Raw genomic sequence first — 19092 nt, 5'->3', positions numbered from 1 at the left:
ATTACAAATCTGTCGAAAGCAGGAACTCAAAAATTCTTGGTTCATATTTAAATTAAGGTTATTTTGTGCCATATCATATGTTTCGTGCATTTTTCCTTGCAGAGGAATTTCTTGTGTGTGGGGCTGTTTGTCACCCAGTTCAGAAAGAAAAGCCTAGCTTTGTTTTTAATTATGAACTTTAAACTCAGTAGTTTTACTTTATAATTGACATTAGTCACTAAAACGAAAGTAGCTGGCAAGCAAAAATTTAGACGATCGGAAGAAATATATATATATTTAAAAAAAGTGGCTACAACTCTGGCACTGAGGGTTTGTCCCAAAGAAAATTAGTTTAAAGGTTGCCTGTAAGGAAGGCTCCAAAAATGTTTGAAATGAACTGTAAGGCCTCACATGTCAATCTATCAAATGTTAAAGAATGGTCAACGGTATGCCAATTTTCTTGGAAAATAAATTGCATATGTAAGCCATCAGTCAATACATTTTTGTTTAAGACCTGCTGTGTTGTGTATTTATTTTCCTCATAAAAAGGATACATAGATAGATATTTTTGCCTATAGAACTCCATAAAATTGTGTTTCAAGATGTGACGCTGTTTTATTAACTAGACCGTGAAATGTATGCTTCACCACCCACTTAGTATTTTTGCGGTAATTTGGCAGTATGGACAGTGTTTACATTATTGTACCGCGTGGTGTTTCTGAGCCACGCCCCCTCGCGTCTGCTCTCTCTCACGTAATGACGTCGCCGGCACGTATGCTGTCGGGCTGGAGATTTCGCGGCGATGGCGACGGAGGCTCGGCGCTGGAAGGGGACGTATTGAAAGCGGGGCTTTGGCTTGGATATGACGAATGCGTATTTACTGGAGATTGCTTTGCTCTTCAGTTATTCCATTGGCTTCGGATAAATCCTCGGCCGCGGACTTCTCAACACTCCTTTGACTGGTGAGTCAAGCGGCTGTAGCCTCGTCCGCGGTGTGTTTTGACAGAGGCCTCCGTCCCGGGGTCCGCCCTCCATCTCATAACAAAAACACTCGCTCTGAGCGGCTAGCTCCCGCAGCTACAGGCTAGCAAGTGAACTTACTGGCTGTTCTGTGGTTTAACCAGCGCTCGGACAATGCAACATAACAGCGCATTGCATCATTAGAGCTAGTGGTGTTCCTTAAACGTCCTCTTAGGACTAGGCTCTAGTGTACGTTGCTATTTAGCTGGAATTGCCTGACGCTAGCTGGCTAATTGTTGATGTTAACGTTAGTTAGCTTGCCCAAAGAGAACGAAGACCAGTCAGTCTTCATTTTACAGTTTTCTCCGTCGCCACTTGAGTACGTTGACATTGAAAAGTGGAGTTAACTGCTACCTGCGTGTCAGTAAATATGTCCTCTGCAGTCAAATGTATGTTTTGAAGCTCAAAAATTAAAATAACGACTGTGGTTTTATTGTAGCTCATTTCATACAAAGCAAAGAGTGCAATAGCGTTTTTTCTTTTTTTATATTTAGTCTGTTCGGTCGAAGCTTTTTTTTTTTTTTTTTTTTTTACCGCTGACCAGCCGTTAATGGCCGGTTGTCAGTTTGGACTTTCTCAACCAGCTAAAACCGAGGAGGAGGCGGAGAGATGCTGCGGCTCCTGTCACGGGACAGGAGTAACGCCGAGGCTCTAACGGAGCTTATCCTTCCGTGTGTGAGTCTGACTGAAGCCAGCCGGGCTCTGATCATAAGCCTTCCGCTGTAAACAGAGCCGTGCCTCGGTCAGATATGCTTTATCAGGTAGCACCAGCAGTAAAAGCAATGGAGTAATGACCTCATTTGCCTGCTTCTTGGAGACGAGGCCTTGTTTATGGGGCTCATCTGTTACCATTTCGACTATTTTTTTTCTCCCATGTTTCTCTCTTTTTGCCCTCCCCTTGCCTGGGCATCTTAAATGTTTATGAGTAGGTGTGTTGTGCTCCTGAGCTGTCCATTCACTGACCCTCTTAGATCAGATTTCAGTCTCTGCAGTAAGAGCTGACCTTTTCAGCTATTTGTTGGGCGGTTTGCTGAGATATCCCTAACAGGTTGCCTGTTTAGAAGCAAGATGTTTGGTCTCTTTTTAAAAAAATGCTACATCTATATAAACACACTTTAGCAATGTAAAAGAACATTACGGTACATAGCAATTAGATTTGTAATTATGTTTAAATTTGTTTTCTTGTTCTTTATTAATATAACTTGTGCCACCCTGGCTATAAAATAATACAGTTTACTTAGTTAAGGTTATATGTTTGGCATGCTATTTGTCGGTTTATTTTAATCTCCAGCATGTCTTTCATAATGAATTAATTAAATGCATGATAAATTCAAGCTCAATAATTTCCATTTACATGATTTATTGTTTTTCTCTTTTCTCTCTCACTTTCTACCAAAAGCTGAATAACAGATGTCTTCAGTCTGGTGCTTTGCTGTGAACAAACCCCATTTTTAGGAACAATTTTGTTTACAAAGACTTCGTAATTCTTTTTTTTAATGTTTTGGTTATGTATTTTGTATATTTAAAATGTCTTCCGGTTCCGGCATTAAATATTTGTTAGACTATAAAGTTTATTGATCTTGGAAAATGTGTCCTTGCATTATTATTCCATTACAATTCTATCACTTGAAAATGATTTAAAACAAACAATGTCATTGTTTATTGCAGTAAATTCTGGGACAATTTATTGTCCAGCAAAACTAGTTATTGTGACAAACCTACCAATAGCTGAATTAGCTCAACGTTGCTAACAATGGTGCATGTTTTCCCTCTAACAAATTCTCTGACAAGGAGTCCACAGCTGGCTAATCAAGTTTGGATTTCTGCTGCATGATTTTACTAAATGAAAAAAGCAAAAGCAAATTATCCGTGTGCTTTCTGTGGAACGATCTACAAGACACAAGATTTGGTTCTGCTGAGTTGTTTTCCATCTGATTGGTTTCTGTGTGTACTCGATTTGTCAGTACTGTTTTGATTTGAGTCGTGTTTACATACGATACATAAGTTTACCCATATGCCTGTCATACCAGCTGATCGTTTTCACTAGAGGTGGTAGGGGGGAGCTAGGTCTAAAGATTACAAATGGACTTGCCCTATGCCTTGTGTGATGTCACCAGAACCACATTTGAGTGGGAAGCTTTAGTCTTGATTTAAATATGAATTCACCAGAAACTAACCAAATTAAAACCGTCCATGCTTTGCTATTCTGTAGTTGATAAACTACATCTGACGTCAGTTTGATTGATTTTTCATAGGAAGGCTTTAAAACAAGTTGTGTGTTAATTTAGTTTTCATGTGATCAAGACTCAAAGCTGGCCAGACGTGGACTTGGTGCCTTAGGCACCAGCAGGCATCTTTTTTTTTTTTTCTCCAATCCACATCTGAGTTTAATTGGTATCTCAAAGCTCACATGCATGCCACTGTGACCACCACTACATCTATGTTTGCCAGGGAATCAAAAGGGCTCCTGTAGTTTGGAAAGAAACCTTCTGTTTGTGTAAGTATAAGGATATTTAAGAAGTAAAAAAAACAACATGTTCTCACAGTTTCTGTTCATTTCCACGTCTTCCTTGTCAGAATTTCCGAACAGATTAACCAGGACTGGAGACTGATCCGTGCCAACCTTCTGCAGTAAGTTTTAATCTGTAATGATTGACATTTTTGTTTGTCGTCTTCAAACCGACCCGAGATTTCATGCTAATTATTGATTTTTCTCTCTCTTTTTTTTTTTTTTACAAAACTTTGAACTGCTGATAGAAATTTAATCTGATTGAGTTCTTCCTTCAAAACTATGATTGATGCCACCCAAAACATTACTAGTCTAGCCTTTCTGTTTTTATATGGGATTAATAATTTATATTTGGAGTTGGAGCCAGGTAATAAATCAATTTATATTTACTAATTGAATTTTGGGGGGGTTTGAAGATTACATTTGTTGATAAAACACTTTTTTTTCTCTTTTCTTCTCCTGTTTTTTTTTTTTTTACCAATGCACTTCTTAAATTTCTGTAGTTCAGAGTGATGTCAGCACGCCCAGGGCGGCCATCTTGTTTGACAAACATGTTTTACCGCTTCTATGACTTCAGAATATGAGAGGCATTATTTTTCAATTATGAAAGTAAATTCGTCATATTACAAGAAAACAGTCATAGTAATATGAGAATAAAGTTGTATGACAAGACAATAAAGTTGAAATTATATGAGAATGAAGCATTAATCTTACCAGAATAAAGTCGTAGTAGTAGCAGAATGAAGTAATTGTTTTATGAGAACGCCAACACGGAAAATAATAAAAACTTTAAATTAGGAATGTTGAGCATTTTGTGACGTTATACTTTGGTATGTCGTTTACAGATAAGGCAGTACTGCATTTTTCAACATATCAGCATCAAACTACCAGTAGCAGGACTCTGAAGCTATTGTGAAACTCAGTCTGTGTGGTTCTATTTCAATAAAAGAAGTCGGTCACGTCAGAACTCAATAACTATCAAAGATTTTAGCTCTTTAAAGCAACCTTTTCCTTGTAACTTTAAGACTTTCTTGTAAAATTGCATCTTTATTCTGCTAACATTATGACTATATTGATGTAATTAAATAAAGATTCCTGTGCCCTCTCCCTAGTCCTGCATCGTACAACTCACAAAAAGGATGATCGAGCTAGAAATCACTATTTGAAAATAGTTTTTGTTGTTTGTGATTTTATTTTGCTTTTTGGAGTAGAGGTGATGTCACACTGTGTGTATTAGAGAATTGCTTCTGTAAAAGAGGATTTCACTGTTATTTTAACATTGAATCCATCTTCAGCATTTTATACAAATATTTTACCTGTAAGATTTCCAAAAGGAGCGGCGACATTTCCAAATCACCAAGATCCATTACAGACAGAAACTGAATCTTCAGAAGGATAAAAAGGAGCAACGTTGCTGTTTGATCGTCCAGATTTATGCTAAATTTAAATGGCTTTACTACTCATTCTTCCTCTAAATTCATTTGGTACTAATAAAAAGCTACTTTTCCGTCTACAGTACTTCATCTTCTGAATGAAGAATGTTTTCATGACCAAGTAACGCTCAGGTACGGCGTGTTCACCGAGGGGGAAACGGATCGAATGATTGAGTTTACAGTCTGCTGATCCACAGCTAAGATAACTTTTGTCCAGTTACCTTAGTGTTTCTAAGCTGATGTTCACCAGTGGACACGTCAGATTAAACATAGATGATGGATGTTGCTCAAACGGCGGTCCCTGATTGGAGTCAGTGTGGGAAAATGAAAATGCGGTAACAGTTTGGCCTCCGCGGCACCCGGAGACCAATAACCAGCAACCACCTCATGAAGCAATCACAGAGAAATCTGTAGCAAATTATTGAATTTGTTTTTCAATTCAGACAGGCCTTGTTATGACGGTGGACTAATGGGTAAATGCAACACTTTTACGTGCGAGGCAGCTAGAGTTGCTGATTTAAACCCTCAAAAACCTCAGAATAAGTTGAATTAAAAATGATTGCCTGTTCAACCTGATGCTGTTTTTAAGTATCTCTCTGTGTTTCTGTGTTGAGCAGACATAACCGAGCCGGAGTTCCTCCTTGGGAGACCCACACTCCTTGGCAGGGGCCATGGTAAAGCATCCTCACTTTGTTTACTGCGATGAATGCTAATAGTCGTGTCCCTTGTCCTGCAAGCAATCTGCAGAATGGGAGCGATCCATTGATTATCGCTTTTAGTCAGCCCTGATTATCAGGAGGCAGACGGTTGCGTCAGCTCCGAATGTGTCAAAGGTCTTCTGAGGACAACTTTCAGTTTCCACTGCACAAATGTGTTATCATTACTTTGTGATGTGGGCAGCTGACTGGATGTGCATTTCCTGTTTGAGCTGCTTCTGTTTTGTTTTTCTGTAATTATAGTAGCATAGTAAAGTGCTGTCGTTTTGGCTGGATTTAGCTTCATGCTACAGCATTGGCACTTGGTGAACAACTCTCTGCTTATGCTGACTCAGCATCTCACAGGAAGTTTTACTGCTGTTTATCGTTAATGTCTTTGCTTTCACCACAATCTTTTTTTTCCCCCAAAAAACTTTAAATTCTGCATTCCCTTCTGAAATGAAAATATGGGTTTGTTTAAAGGGTCAGTATTATGTAAAGTTGAGCTTTGCTTCATGCTATAGTGTTATTCCCTCATCAGAAACATACCTGGAGTGTTGTTTTGATTCATTCATGCACGTTTGAGAACTTCTTTAATCTCCCGTGGCAACCATTCAGCTTGCAAAACACTGGATGGACCTAGCCAGGGTTAATAGAGGAGCCATGTTGTGATGACTTCCTGAAGGCGGAGTTTCAAAAAGAAAGAACTTTTTAAAGAGACAGAGGCCCAATTTGAAGGCGTTAAATTATGAAGTAAAATTTCTTCTAAGTCATGTTTGATCCATATGGCATTTTTTGCAGCTACTGATACTAACATAATTGTTCATAGTGCCATAAAATACAGCCTCTTTAATTTAATTTTAATTTTGGGAGTTCTGTTGCTTCTGTTGATTCTATCTATCATGGTTTGTTGTTTTAAAATCCTCCCGCTTGTGTAATACGCTGTGGTGGAAAGAGGAAGACGGTCGTTGTGACATGCTGACCATTTACGAATCATCTGAAAGCCAGCCTCGATGCTTTCTGCGACCGAGCTGGGAGAGAAAGCTGAAATAAGGCTGTGTGGGTGTGCATGCGCGCGTGTGCTGGACAGGAGATAAGCAACACGAAGGAAATACTCAGCTAACCATCTCCTGTCACATGTTCCAAATTAAAATTCAAACTAAGGAGAAATATGACAGTGAAAGAAAGCTGTGGTTTTGAAACGCTGGTTAGTTTGCAGATAAACGTGCTTTGCTGTCTGTGCAGGAGGAGGAGGGGCAACAGAGCCTGGAGTGCATCCAGGCCAATCAGATCTTCCCCAAGAAGTCCCCAGTGCTGGAGGAGGAAAACATGCAGGTGAGCCACGCCGTGTCCTCGCTGGTCATCTTAAGCCGTAAAACGGTTCAACCTCACTGTTGACTTCCGCTAATTACATAACTGCCATAGTGAGTTATTAAAAGCGCACCCTCAGTTTAAGCGTAAAATAAAGCAGTGAAAGGAGAATAAACATCTTTGGGATTTAGCAACAACAGTCCGGGCTGGATTTTGTATTTACGTTTTCTTTTTTTATCTCTCTTTTACTTTCGCAATTGATTTTCAAATCCGTTTTCCTTTACAAGCCGCAATGCGAGAGAAAAAAAACCATTTTCATCTTGTTTAATTGTGTATTTTAGAAGCAGAGGCGACATTGTTCTGCAGTGAGCGGTTGCTGTAAATATAGCAAATATTGTAATCAACAAAATGATTAACAAGTCAAATTTTAAAGTCTGTGTGAGAGCTCAAAAAGTAAAAAAAAAAAGATCCAGTTGGCTGCGTTCTGTTCAGGCAATGCTTTCTATTCAGAAAGTCTTGCTCTCTCACTTTTGTCATAAGCGACAACATTTTAAGCTAGGCATTGTCAGTTGTTAATGGGACTGATGTTTTTCAGTTTTCAGCAAAACTACACTAGAAATTCACTTTGTTGTTTATGGTTGGAGCATGAGTTGTTGTAGGCAACCAGGAAAACCTGGAGTGGAGTTTTAACGGTCTATCAGGTGGAATGGATCCTTTCATGAAGCAATAGAAACATCACTTGGAGAAGTAATATGTTATTTGATGTTGGGACTCGATTTAAAAATTTTAATTGGGTTAATTTCAGGGTCTATAATGAATTAATCGCAATTCATGAAATTAGCCACATTTTTAATTAAAACCCCTTTTTGCTGCCTGGCCGATAGAAATGGGTTTCCTCGTCCATTGTTGTTGTTTGCGGACGTTGCTGGTGCATCTGCATTTATCACAAATGCTTCACTACAACGGTTCTGGCCGGAACTTCAGTATGTAAAAAAATATAATAATAATTTAAAAAAATCTAATTGTATTAAAACATTTTACTGCATTAAGATCACTGTAATTAATTAATTAACCATCAAGGTCTGTGCCCTAATTTTATTGCAAACGTAGGGCGGTTCACACTGATACTTTTCAAATGTCTTCATGTGAATAATTATCATGATCTTAGCTGGAAATCAATAAGAGGAAAGTGATCAGAAGTGATACAGCAGCAGGTGAGATGTTGGTTTTGAGAGATTGCATTTGCACCATGGTTTCCTAAGCATTACTCAGTGAAACAGAGGAGCACTAACTTTATGTTGGCCTTGTGGAAATAACAGACTGTGACAAATTGATGAGCTGCTGTTATATAACACGTCTGAAAAGGAAGCTCATTTCTGAAAGTGGTGCCTGTTTTATTACAGAACAGATATTTCTTTATAATTCTGTTTTAAAGTTCCTACCAGAGGCTAAAATTGTCATCAAGTTATATAAACACATTTGGTGACTCTGCAGGTTTCTTTTGCGTTATCATTTTTGCTGATCTGATCTGTGTGGCTTTACAGTTCATGTCAGATGTTTTTTCTCTCTCCCTCTCCTGCTGTTGCTAGGTGCCCTTTCCCGAGCTGCACGGCGAGTTCACAGAGTATGTCGGGCGAGCAGAGGACGCCATCATCGCAATGTCCAACTATCGCCTGCACATAAAGTTCAAGGAGTCCGTTGTCAACGTAAGTGTGTCCGAAAAGTTTCCAACGAGCTTTAAAGTTGCAAATCTGATTAGAGAACATCGGTCGCCCGACGACTGGAAATAACTCCAGAACAAAGTGCATTGTGTGTGTTGGAGGCTGTGTGAAAGTGTGTGACATTGTTTTGTGAATGAACAGAGCCGGCCTGTTGAACCAGGCCATTCAGACTTGATCTCCAACGGCAGCAGTGCCGCACAGCTCCTCTGCAGCCTCTGTTTCTCCCCACTCCCCCCATCCTCTCTGGACTTGCTGTTGCTATGGTTGCAGCTGCTCCAGAGGGGATGCACAACAGTCAGGCCCTCTATTTGGCTCTCTCAACCTTTTCACTCTATAGAGACAGACCGGTTTGGTTTCATTACACACACCACAAGTAGTTTAAATTGGAAATGTTTTCGCTTTCATGTTGGTATAAATTATGGAATTTACAGTTTATTATGACGGGAAGCTAAAAAAAAAGATAAATAATTAAAGTTGCATTTGTTTATGTTTCATAATTCCAAGCTTCTAGAGCAGCTACGTTTCCATTACAAATGTGCGCAATTTCACAAATGAGATTTTTTCCATTAGAGAAGAAATACAATTAAATTTCTTATGTAAATAAGTTTGTTAGTTACATAAGAAATAAAAATAAAATAAAAATAAAAAACATGATCCTCCGTCATGCTTCCTGTCGTCTTCTCCTTCGTCATTTCTGCCAGTAGTAACGTTCGGTTGTTGATCACGTGACTCGTGATGCGGATAAAATGTTTTCATCGCAGTTTTGTGAAATACATTTATTTTGATGTGGCCAAAAAACCCACCTCATCCTAGCACAAAACTTTTTATCAAAGACTTGAGTTTTTTTTATACATATATAATTGGGGCACTTTCATTCAGCAAATTTATTTTTGTAGTTTTAATCTGCGCAATTTTATGGTTAAGGGAAACACAGTTAGTGTGGTTCCCAGAAAAAATGGACTATTATGATTTGATCAGTGTGTTTTTTCACTGCTCTCTTACATGGAATTCTTCCAAATTGCTTTGATACCAAATGAAATATTTACCGAAACTCAACCTCTTTTCTTGAGAAAACATGAGCTTTGTTTAGACAACGCTAATACTGATGCAATGCCAACTTTAGCCAATTCCATTCTTCCTCAATAACCAAATGAATTCCGAATATTTCCCTCTAGCTTTTTTCTTCTCTACTGTTTTGTGTTTTTACTGTGTGGTCGATATGAATGGGCTTAGTGCTGAACTCCACAGCCACACAAAGGAACGCCTGGATCAATGCCCTGCTTGTTTAACTACTTTAATGGCTTCTGCTTACGGTACAAAATGTTATACTACACAATATTACTTGAGTAAGTGATGCTCAATGAATTTAAATAGGCCCCATTGGAATTTGTAGTGTTTACTATCATCATTTTGTATCAGTTAAGGACACATTTGTTGACGTGTCTGTTAAATAACAGCAGTGTTGTTGAGACATGTTGGACTCCATTTAGAACAGCAGTGTCCAAACTAATGTTTGTCTAATGAAAAACGCTAAGTGATTTTGTGATTTTATTTTCTGTGATTTAAATATGCAGCAATTTTCTGAAACAAAGTAGAAAAGAATAGTTTATTGCAGGTCTCAGAGGTTTTCCGTAATGAAAAAATGTGTACAGGTTTCTAACTTTTTATGGCCAAATATGTTCTATTTTATTAGTTTAGAAAATGTTTTTTTTTTTTAAAGTCTAATCTCAGCAAGAAAAATGTGAACTAACTTCTTAAATTCTTGCTGCTTTCGCTAAGTTTAAGTTTGTTGATCAGCGATATAAAATCAAAGTAAAAATTATGTAGTAAAAGAATAAAATACTTTGAGTTGCACTGAACATTTTCCTTTTATAAAGATCTCATCATAAAACTGTATAAAGTGTTCATCTGCATCAGCTCCTTTTGCTGGAAGGGCCATCTATCTGCAGTCAGACAACACATACACTTAAACAATAAATTGTTTTATTGAAATATTAAATCGGCTAAAAATGATTAAACATAACATTCTTAAAAAACCCCTGAGTTATAATTTAAAGTTGGTAATAATTGGAACGCATTATGTGAGCGCAAAATAGAGATGTGACTATTGGTTCATAATGAAGAAAATGTGGGTATTTTGATGATTATGCTGCATGACGGAGTCTTTGTGTTTCCTGTTGCTGCCTGTCCATCCTTCACGTGTTACTGGGGGTGAGTCTGAGTTTTAATGACCCTCTGGTTACCGACCAGAGTTCTCCTCACACACATTGGGTTGAGTCTGTGTTACATGACAGCACTGTAAGGGCCCAGAAAACAGCTGCGGGACGTTCTGGAGCAAGGTGAGCGAGAGAAGCGGCTGAAAAGCAGTCAAAGAATTTCGATGACAGCCAGATTAGAGATGCAGATCGCAGCACAGGAATTAAATAGTGACAGCAGGATGTGGAAACATCCGGAATATGCAGTAACGGCAGCCCTGCGGTCGCGCTAAAAGTGCTAACAAATGGACATTCCCCTCTTACGTGTCTGTTCTTTGTTTTTTTTCTGTTTTTGTGGTGGGGGTCTAGAGTTGTTGTTGTGAGGTTTCAGTAAGTATCCTGCAGAACTGCATGGAGTGGAGTGGTTGAATTTTAACTGTGGAGCTGACTGTGTGCTTGCCCGCTAACTAGCTGGTGCCTCAGGGACTGGAGGCTTCAATGCTTGATGCCAGATGTTAGTTTTAAGTAGCTCCTGTAAACTAGATAAAAGAAAAAGATTGGATGTCCATACAAAAGATGAAGGTTGCCAGCCTCCTGTCCATCAACAACACTGTACCTGCCTTTGTGTTCTTGTAATGAGAGCTGACTTGTACATTAGCTGACTGGCAGTCATGCATGACTGTCAGAACATAAGCTTCAGCCTCACATTTTCTAAAAGCCCACCACACCACCATGAAAAGCTCCTAATTCATTAACAAAGCTCAGTATAAAGTAGCAGAACTGTCTTCCTGCTCTTTTCATGTCTTATCTGGGCTTACGTGCTTGTGACAGTTCTGTACTTTGAATTATATTTGCCTATAGTTGATGTGGCGACTGAAACCAGTGTCAAGGAGGACGTATAAGCAAGCTCTTTGTGTGTGTAAGCCAGTCGCAATAAGCAATAAATGAATTAATCGCACCATACATTAAAATGAGTGCGATCATTTTCATTTGGACAACAGTGTTTTAAAGAGATCCTCTAACAAGTTTGAGAGTTTGCACTGCCTCAAACTTGCCTGTTTTCCCTGTCAAAGCTGAATGATGATTATTTTTTGAAATGCAGTTTCGGTTACAGATGCTTTATAATCCATTATAATTATTCTCGTTTTGTTTGTTTATTTTGAATCTTTTAATTGTTCTCCAGTTCCAGTGCTAAATATTCCTCAGAAATTATTATTTATTTTTTGTCTTTGGGTGGTTATACCTCCACTAATAAACCATCAGGATTGTTATTATTATTAGTTGAAAATTGTCTCAAAATGACATAATGCTCATTTATTGGAATAATTTCTGGGACAATTTTTCATCCAGCAAACTTTGATATTGTGACAGACCTACATGTGTATAATGATTTTGTGCTGCCACACACGCACACACACACCTCTGAGGATTTAGTATATTTAAAGCCCACAGGGATCTGTGGTGTGTTACGCTGTTAACAACTGCAGTGTGACAGAGTGGTTTGTGTAACCTGATAATTGTCTGCATGGCCCTGGATGATCATTTGGTTTGGTAGCCATGCATTTGAAGTGAACGTCACCCTGCTGGTGGTTAATTCTTGGCTCTGAACGTTTACTGTAGTGATCCTGACTAATTTGCTAAAGGGATTTTCAGTCTGCTGTCGCCACACGGCCTGCACTGACTGCATGAGCATGATTGGTACACGTCTTAAATACTCTTTGCTGGTGAGCCAAATGGGTGTTGTGTATCTAATGTCTCACATTTCGTCTCCTCCATAAGAGCAGATTTTATAGCAAGCTCTTCAACGTATTTATTATATTTTTTTTTTTACATTTTGTCACTTTACAACCACAAGCTATATTTTACAGGGATTTAATTGAGAAGTGTGAGGTGCATTTAGAATTGCATACCCACCCACGCCCTAACCCAACTCACACTTCTTGACAAATACTTTGTGGAACCGCCTTTTGTGGCGATGCCATGCATGACGTTTCCAATATGTTTCACACAGAGACAGGAATGTGCACATTCTTGATATACTTTGCAGAAGTTTCAAACAAGGAAAGTTTCAAACAATACCTGATCAGATGAACATCCATATTTTGAAAACATTCATGCATTCAAACATTCATATTTTCATATGGATGAAAACCAGATGAAACCAGAAACCAGAAATCTGGTTTCTGGTTTGATTTCAAAGGAACAGTAATAAATGTCTTCTTGACAATATCTATCTATCCAATATCTATAATCTCACAAGTGGTACCGTTTGTTTATATATAAATGCACAATTTTCTATTGTACATTTCTGTTGTGAAATAGGTCTTAAATGTCTTTAGTACTGGTCTTAAGTTTGAGTTGGTGAAGCCTGGCTGTAATAATGGGGGTTGAATACAAATGCATGTAATAGTTTTTGGTCCTTTGTCGGCAAGAAAGTTTGACAACCATGTCCCATGTTTGCTTTCACTTTTCTAACACATGCCACTTGTTTAAGCCTGTGATTGTAATGTGACAAAAGATGTCAAAGCTTTAAGTAGTGTGAAAATGAACCCCTCAGTTTAAAGGAAATGCTCTCCCCCTCCTGTTTGTGGCTTCACAGGTCCCCCTCCAGCTGATTGAGTGTGTGGAATGTCGCGACATGTTTCAGCTTCATGTCACCTGTAAGGACTGCAAGGTCGTCAGGTAAAACTCAACTCCTCCTTTGCTGTTGAATGTACGTAAAGGAGACATTCTCTCGTTTTTGTTTTTAAGAGAAAGAAATTCTGTCTGCTCTTTTAGCACCTTTGAATATAAAGAAATGAATATGGACATGCTGTACCAGATCATAACTTTCGTCATTGAAGTTCAGATCTCAGAATCCAACTAAATATGTTTCTCCTGCATAAGTGCAGTTAGTCATCCAGTTAAAAAGCAATGATCCTAAAGCATTACTATGTTTCTTTTGGGTTTGAGAGGATCAGATATTCATTGATTTATAAAGAATCCATAAATCTGAATATAGGACTTCTTCTTGCAGTTGTCTTTGAAACTAATTGGCGCGTCTGCTGCAGCGATGTAAAACTCATGAATTCCTTCCTTAAAGCTCCGTTGATCATGTTCTGCAGCTTTATAGTCAATGTTGTTGGATGATAAGAGTTTATCAGTCCATCTGCCCACCTCTTCCTGTTATTGCAAGTTCCACATATTAAAGCCTGATTACTGTAGGAGTATCTTCTGTAAATCCATTTGTGATTATTTTCTTTTTAAGCTTAAAATAGTCTTCAATAGTTCTCAACCCTGAAAGTTTTAGTCAAGAAACTGTTGAAAAATGTATAGGAACGCTGTACATCTGTTAGTTACTGGTGTATTTTGTTCAGGTTGAAAAATTGTTCCCAAATGACACAAGGGAATTTGAATCTGGAGCCTTTTATAAAGATTGGAAAAGTAAAAAAAAAGTAATAAAAAAAAACACTGTGAGGTTAGCTTGATCCTACAGATGACTGGTGTTTGTTTCTCAGACACCAGCTGTTTTTTTTTCAGCTGATAGTAACGTTAGGGGCCATGTGTACCGTATTTTCCGCACTATAAGGCGCACCGCATTATAAGGCGCACCTTCAATGAATGGCCTATTTTAAAACTTTTTTCATATATAAGGCGCACCGCATTATAAGGCGCATAGAATAGACGCTACAGTAGAGGCTGGGGTTACGTTATGCATCCGTTAGATGGAACTGCGATAAAGGGAATGTCGACAAAATAGTCAGATAGGTCAGTCAAACTTTATTAATAGATTACAAACCAGCATTCTGAAAACTCCGTTCATTCCCAAAATGAACAGCTGTTGCTTCCTCCACTTCCGCACCATTGATTGTTCATGTTAAATTCTCTCGCTGCTGCTCTATGGGCTCTTTGCACCTCAGCTTAATGATGTACATCAAGCCGAAGCCCCGACAATAAGCTGGAGAAAGGTTTTAACATGGTCGCCTTGTTATACACAGATACGAAGGTGAGTTTTACTTTCTTTAAACTTTGTGGCTAACATTAGCTTTAGCTTATGCCGGACATTTTTCTTGTAAAAATGTGCTATTTAAGTATCTAAACATTTTTCATAATTCATTAACGGACAATGTTTTTACCTTATGTTCAAGTATATTACGTGGTTTATTGTCGTTAGTGTCAGAGACCAAGTAACGGGGATTTTACGGTTCAGGCTTTTTGCTTCTGAAGCACAACGAGCCCATAGCTTAGCATTAGCTCTGGTGTTGGAGTTCTAGTTCAGCTGACTGTTCAGGTTAAGAGTTGTTGCTTTTAGAAAAATATGGCCGTGTTCCTTAAGGTTTCCGTGTTACTTCGCTTTATTAGTTTTGCATGCTTCTTGTGAAGCAGGACGGTGTTTACAGCAGTGTGTTCAGGCGGATCAGTAGCTCGGCTGTCTGGCTCTGGTCTGCTCTCTCGTTCCCATAAACTCGATCATTCAGGCTGAATACAGAAGTGTTTCCATGGAAATAACACAGAAAGCTCCTTTACCTTCTGCTTTAGGCTGAAGAAGTTGATCCGGAGTGACGTGAAGGCTGTAAACTTTGCTGTGCTGCGTTAGCTTTAACTGGTAGCGAGGAATATTTACAAGCCACCGTCTTCTTAATTCAGGATCGTTTGGAAATCCATGAAAACGTAAAAGCCCATTATATTAGGAAGACAGCAATGTTCATAGTATTGTTTTATTTGCGTCTGAAATAAGACTTTGTCTTTTCTAGCTGTCATGGTAACTCAAAGCGAAAAAAGAGAGCCGCATTTGCGCTTGCGGTTGTGACGTCAGCGCGGCAGGTGCAAAGAGCCCATTCCCGTGTTCTACTGTGTGACTGATCGCCTTGAGCTTAAACTCTGCGTTGTAAGCGTGTCTCTTAATAGGAGCCATTTTGGGGTCTTTACACAAAACCCAGCTTGCACTGCTGGCTGCATCGGCGTCTGCTTTCCCGTTTCTTCTTCTACGGGGAAAATGAAGTTGGCGTCTGCTTTCCCGTTTCTTCTTCTACGGGGGAAATGAAGTTGGCGTCTGCTTTTCTCCGTTTCTTCTTCTACGGGGGAAATGAAGTTGGTGTCTGCTTTCCTCCGTTTCTTCTTCTACGGGGGAAATGAAGTTGGCGTCTGCTTTCCTCCGTTTCTTCTTCTACGGGGGAAATGAAGTTGGCGTCTGCTTTCCTCCGTTTCTTCCTCTACGGAGAAAATAAAGTCGGCGTCTGCTTTCCCGTTTCTTCTTCCACGGGGGAAAATGAAGTCGGCGGCTGCTTACCGTAGTTGCGAGACCTGTTGTGGCTCAATATTGGTCCATTTATAAGGCGCACCGGATTATAAGGCGCACTGTCGGCTTTTGAGAAAATTGAAGGTTTTTAGGTGCGCCTTATAGTGCGGAAAATACGGTATATGGAAACATATAAACATGGCGTCACTCTGTTTAGGTTTTTTTCCCCCCGTTTTTTAAAAATTCAATAAATGAACAGATTTTTTAGCTATAGAATTATTCTGTCTCAGAGGTGTCTTTAAATTTCACGTGATTCCCCAAACAGTTATTTTAGACAACAGTTGCGTAAAAGTTGTATACCAGTGAAAATGAAAGTAAAATGGGAAGGAGATGGTTCACAGTTCACTGTACAAAGTGATTTCTCTGCAAGTCGGACTGATCTTTGAACAAACGTCAAAGAACTTAAAGATGTCCAGCTGGCTTCGTTTTCATAAAGACAACAGAAAGTCAGGATCAGTGGTTGTGCAGTAAATCTATACTGCGGATAGCCACAAAACCCTTAGACCTTCTTACAGATGAGTACACATTTAATGGGAAACAGAGTGGATTTGAAAATACAGTTAAAACTTTGACCGTGTTCAACATGTGATTAGGGCAAAAATCTGGAAACTTTAATATATCAGAAACGGTGATTACTCTGTACCTCCAGCATGCAAACCTGCAGGGTTTGGTGCGTAGTCCATTTTGTTCCTTTAATTTTGCCAGCAAATTCCATGTTGGAGTCCATTGCCTTTAGCCTGGATTTATGAGTTTTCTGAACTGAAATCCAATTAATGGTCAGAAAAAAAAAATAGTATCCTTTCTTTATATTCTCTGTTCCTCAACTGTTCGTGGGAGGCAGTTAAATGTTTTTCCCTTGGCAGTCTCTCTAGGTTGTGTGGCCACATTCCCTCTTTAATACCCCCACCACTTCTACCCCTTCCAGCTTTATTGCAGCAGGATTGTTATTAGTATTTTACAACATGAAACATGGTTAAGATTTAACGTTGGCAAAATATGTTGGGTGTTAAAAGTCTTAATGGGGCATTATTATGTAAAAGAAACTTTTTTTAAGCTTTACATTGTGTTATAATGTTATTCCTTCATCAAAAACACACCTGGAGTGTTGCTTTGATTCTTTCATGCATGTTTGAGAAATTTTTTAATCTCCACGGCAACCATTCATCTCGGCAAAATGCCTGGGTAGACCTAGCCTCGCCTTGGAGGACAAAGCTCCTCCTCCTATCCGCAGTTTCTGAGTCTCCTGCTCACAGAGCGCCTCTATCCTGAGACTCCCCCACTCAGCACCTAAAGACTAGCCAGCAGCAATTAGCAAACACCTGTTGGAACTGCACATCTGTTGAGCTCCTCAGTGCAACTCTGATAAAATTAAAGGGTTGATAGAGGAGCACTAACATCAAGGCGTTAAATTACAAGGCACATTTTTTTAAAGTCATATTTGATAGTTTATTTTTCTTCGAGATTTTTCTGTTAAATTGCACACAGACATCTTTCTGTTCTGTGACTTGAGGCAGTTAGCGGTTGAGGCTAACTAGCTAGCTAGAGTTTTTGCGTTTATCATTGGTAGGTGTGAATTTCTTGCCAGTTGGCTGGACAACGTTCGTCTTCACCACTGACTCACTTCTGTTGCCAACCCCCTGTGTTCTGTGCAATAAAGCTTGTCACTACTACATTATAAAACATAACATTTTCTTTTGCACCTTTCTGTCGTAAAACAAGTCTTACAATTCATTCGTAGTCTTAAATTTGATTCGTGAAGAAACCCCGTCATGGAATCAACCTGGTGTCCCGTTGAACTTTCAGGTGTCAGTTCTCCACCTTCGAGCAGTGCCAGGAGTGGCTGAAGCGTTTAAACTCTGTCGTCCGGCCGCCGTCCCGCCTGGAGGACCTGTTCTCCTTCGCCTTCCATGCTTGGTGCATGGAGGTGTACGCCGGGGAGAAGGAGCAGCACGGCGAGCTGTGCAGACCAGGTGCGCTGCCACGTTCTACGTCTCTTTCCAAACCCCGTAGGAAGACTTCCTTCGGCCCGGCGTTTATCGGGCATCGCCGGGTTTTTTTCTCGTTTTGTTTTTGCAGGAGAACATGTGACCTCGTGGTTCAAGAACGAGGTGGAGAGGATGGGCTTCGACACTCAGAATGCCTGGAGGATATCGGACATCAACAGCAAGTTCAGGTAAAAAGAAAAAAAGACTATCATTCAGGATTCTGCTGCTGTGTTGATGTCCACAAGACAGTCCTGTCCTTTTGCTTTCTCTGACCAACAACGCATTTCTGTGGATCTCTGTTATTATACCCTGCTGGTGCTGCAGCCCTCAGTAGATAAGAAGCCAGACCAGGATTATGTGGCTGTAGACAGACCCTGTTGTTGAGCCGTGGGCCCTCCAGGGCCCCCACCTCCCTAGTTTGACTCTGTTCTCTGTGGCCCTCCCTCCTGCCAGGCTTTGCCCCAGCTATCCTCAGCAGCTGCTGGTGCCAGCCTGGATCACTGACAAGGAGCTGGAAAATGTGGCCGCCTTCCGTTCCTGGAAAAGGTTTCCTGCCGTGGTTTACAGGTCAGTCTGTTTATTTCTTCCTTCGAACCGTATTTGTTTAATTTATTCATTGCTGCACAGAAACTGTTTTTGTGAAAGAGCTGATGGAGTTGTTTGATGAAATCCTTCTGGTTCTATATCAGACTGCAACCAGGAGGCAGAAATAAAAAGCTTCTTTAGGTGGTTAAGAATAATATAAAGTCTTTATGGCTGTTTATTGTTGCCCCATGGCCTGATGACTCTATTTTTGCTCATAAAACACTGACATCACCTTTTCAGATCTCCAGTGTTCAGCTGGTGCCTAAAACCATTTAACACTGGAACTGAAAAGCATTTAGAAAATCCAAAATAAACAAATAAAGCAAACAAAATAACAATAATTTATTATGTTTTGAAATGCAGTTTTGGTTACTGAGATGA

At 39.5% G+C, this 19092-nt stretch overlaps 1 protein-coding gene across 5 annotated transcripts in view; it reads left to right on the top strand.

Moving 5' to 3' along the window:
• The first annotated feature begins 3548 nt into the window (after nt 1-3548).
• Nucleotides 3549-19092, top strand: part of mtmr3 (myotubularin related protein 3) — a 31849-nt gene continuing 16305 nt past the window's right edge. For 4 of the 5 annotated variants that reach the window (XM_028033040.1, XM_028033039.1, XM_028033043.1 and 1 more), the window contains exons 1-8: nt 3549-3630; nt 5559-5615; nt 6882-6971; nt 8537-8653; nt 13463-13545; nt 17945-18111; nt 18218-18314; nt 18580-18693. In XM_028033040.1, the coding sequence (XP_027888841.1) occupies nt 5613-5615; nt 6882-6971; nt 8537-8653; nt 13463-13545; nt 17945-18111; nt 18218-18314; nt 18580-18693 (671 nt within the window). In that variant the 5' untranslated portion in view covers nt 3549-3630; nt 5559-5612. The remainder of the gene's footprint in view (nt 3631-5558; nt 5616-6881; nt 6972-8536; nt 8654-13462; nt 13546-17944; nt 18112-18217; nt 18315-18579; nt 18694-19092) is intronic. The other variant, XM_028033041.1, reaches the window with a different exon arrangement.

The sequence above is a fragment of the Xiphophorus couchianus genome, chromosome 12, assembly GCF_001444195.1.
Source record: "Xiphophorus couchianus chromosome 12, X_couchianus-1.0, whole genome shotgun sequence".
Classification (NCBI taxonomy): Eukaryota; Metazoa; Chordata; class Actinopteri; order Cyprinodontiformes; family Poeciliidae; genus Xiphophorus; species Xiphophorus couchianus.
The sequence above is the reverse complement of the archived record's forward strand: the minus strand, read 5'-3'. Positions and strand labels throughout refer to the sequence as shown.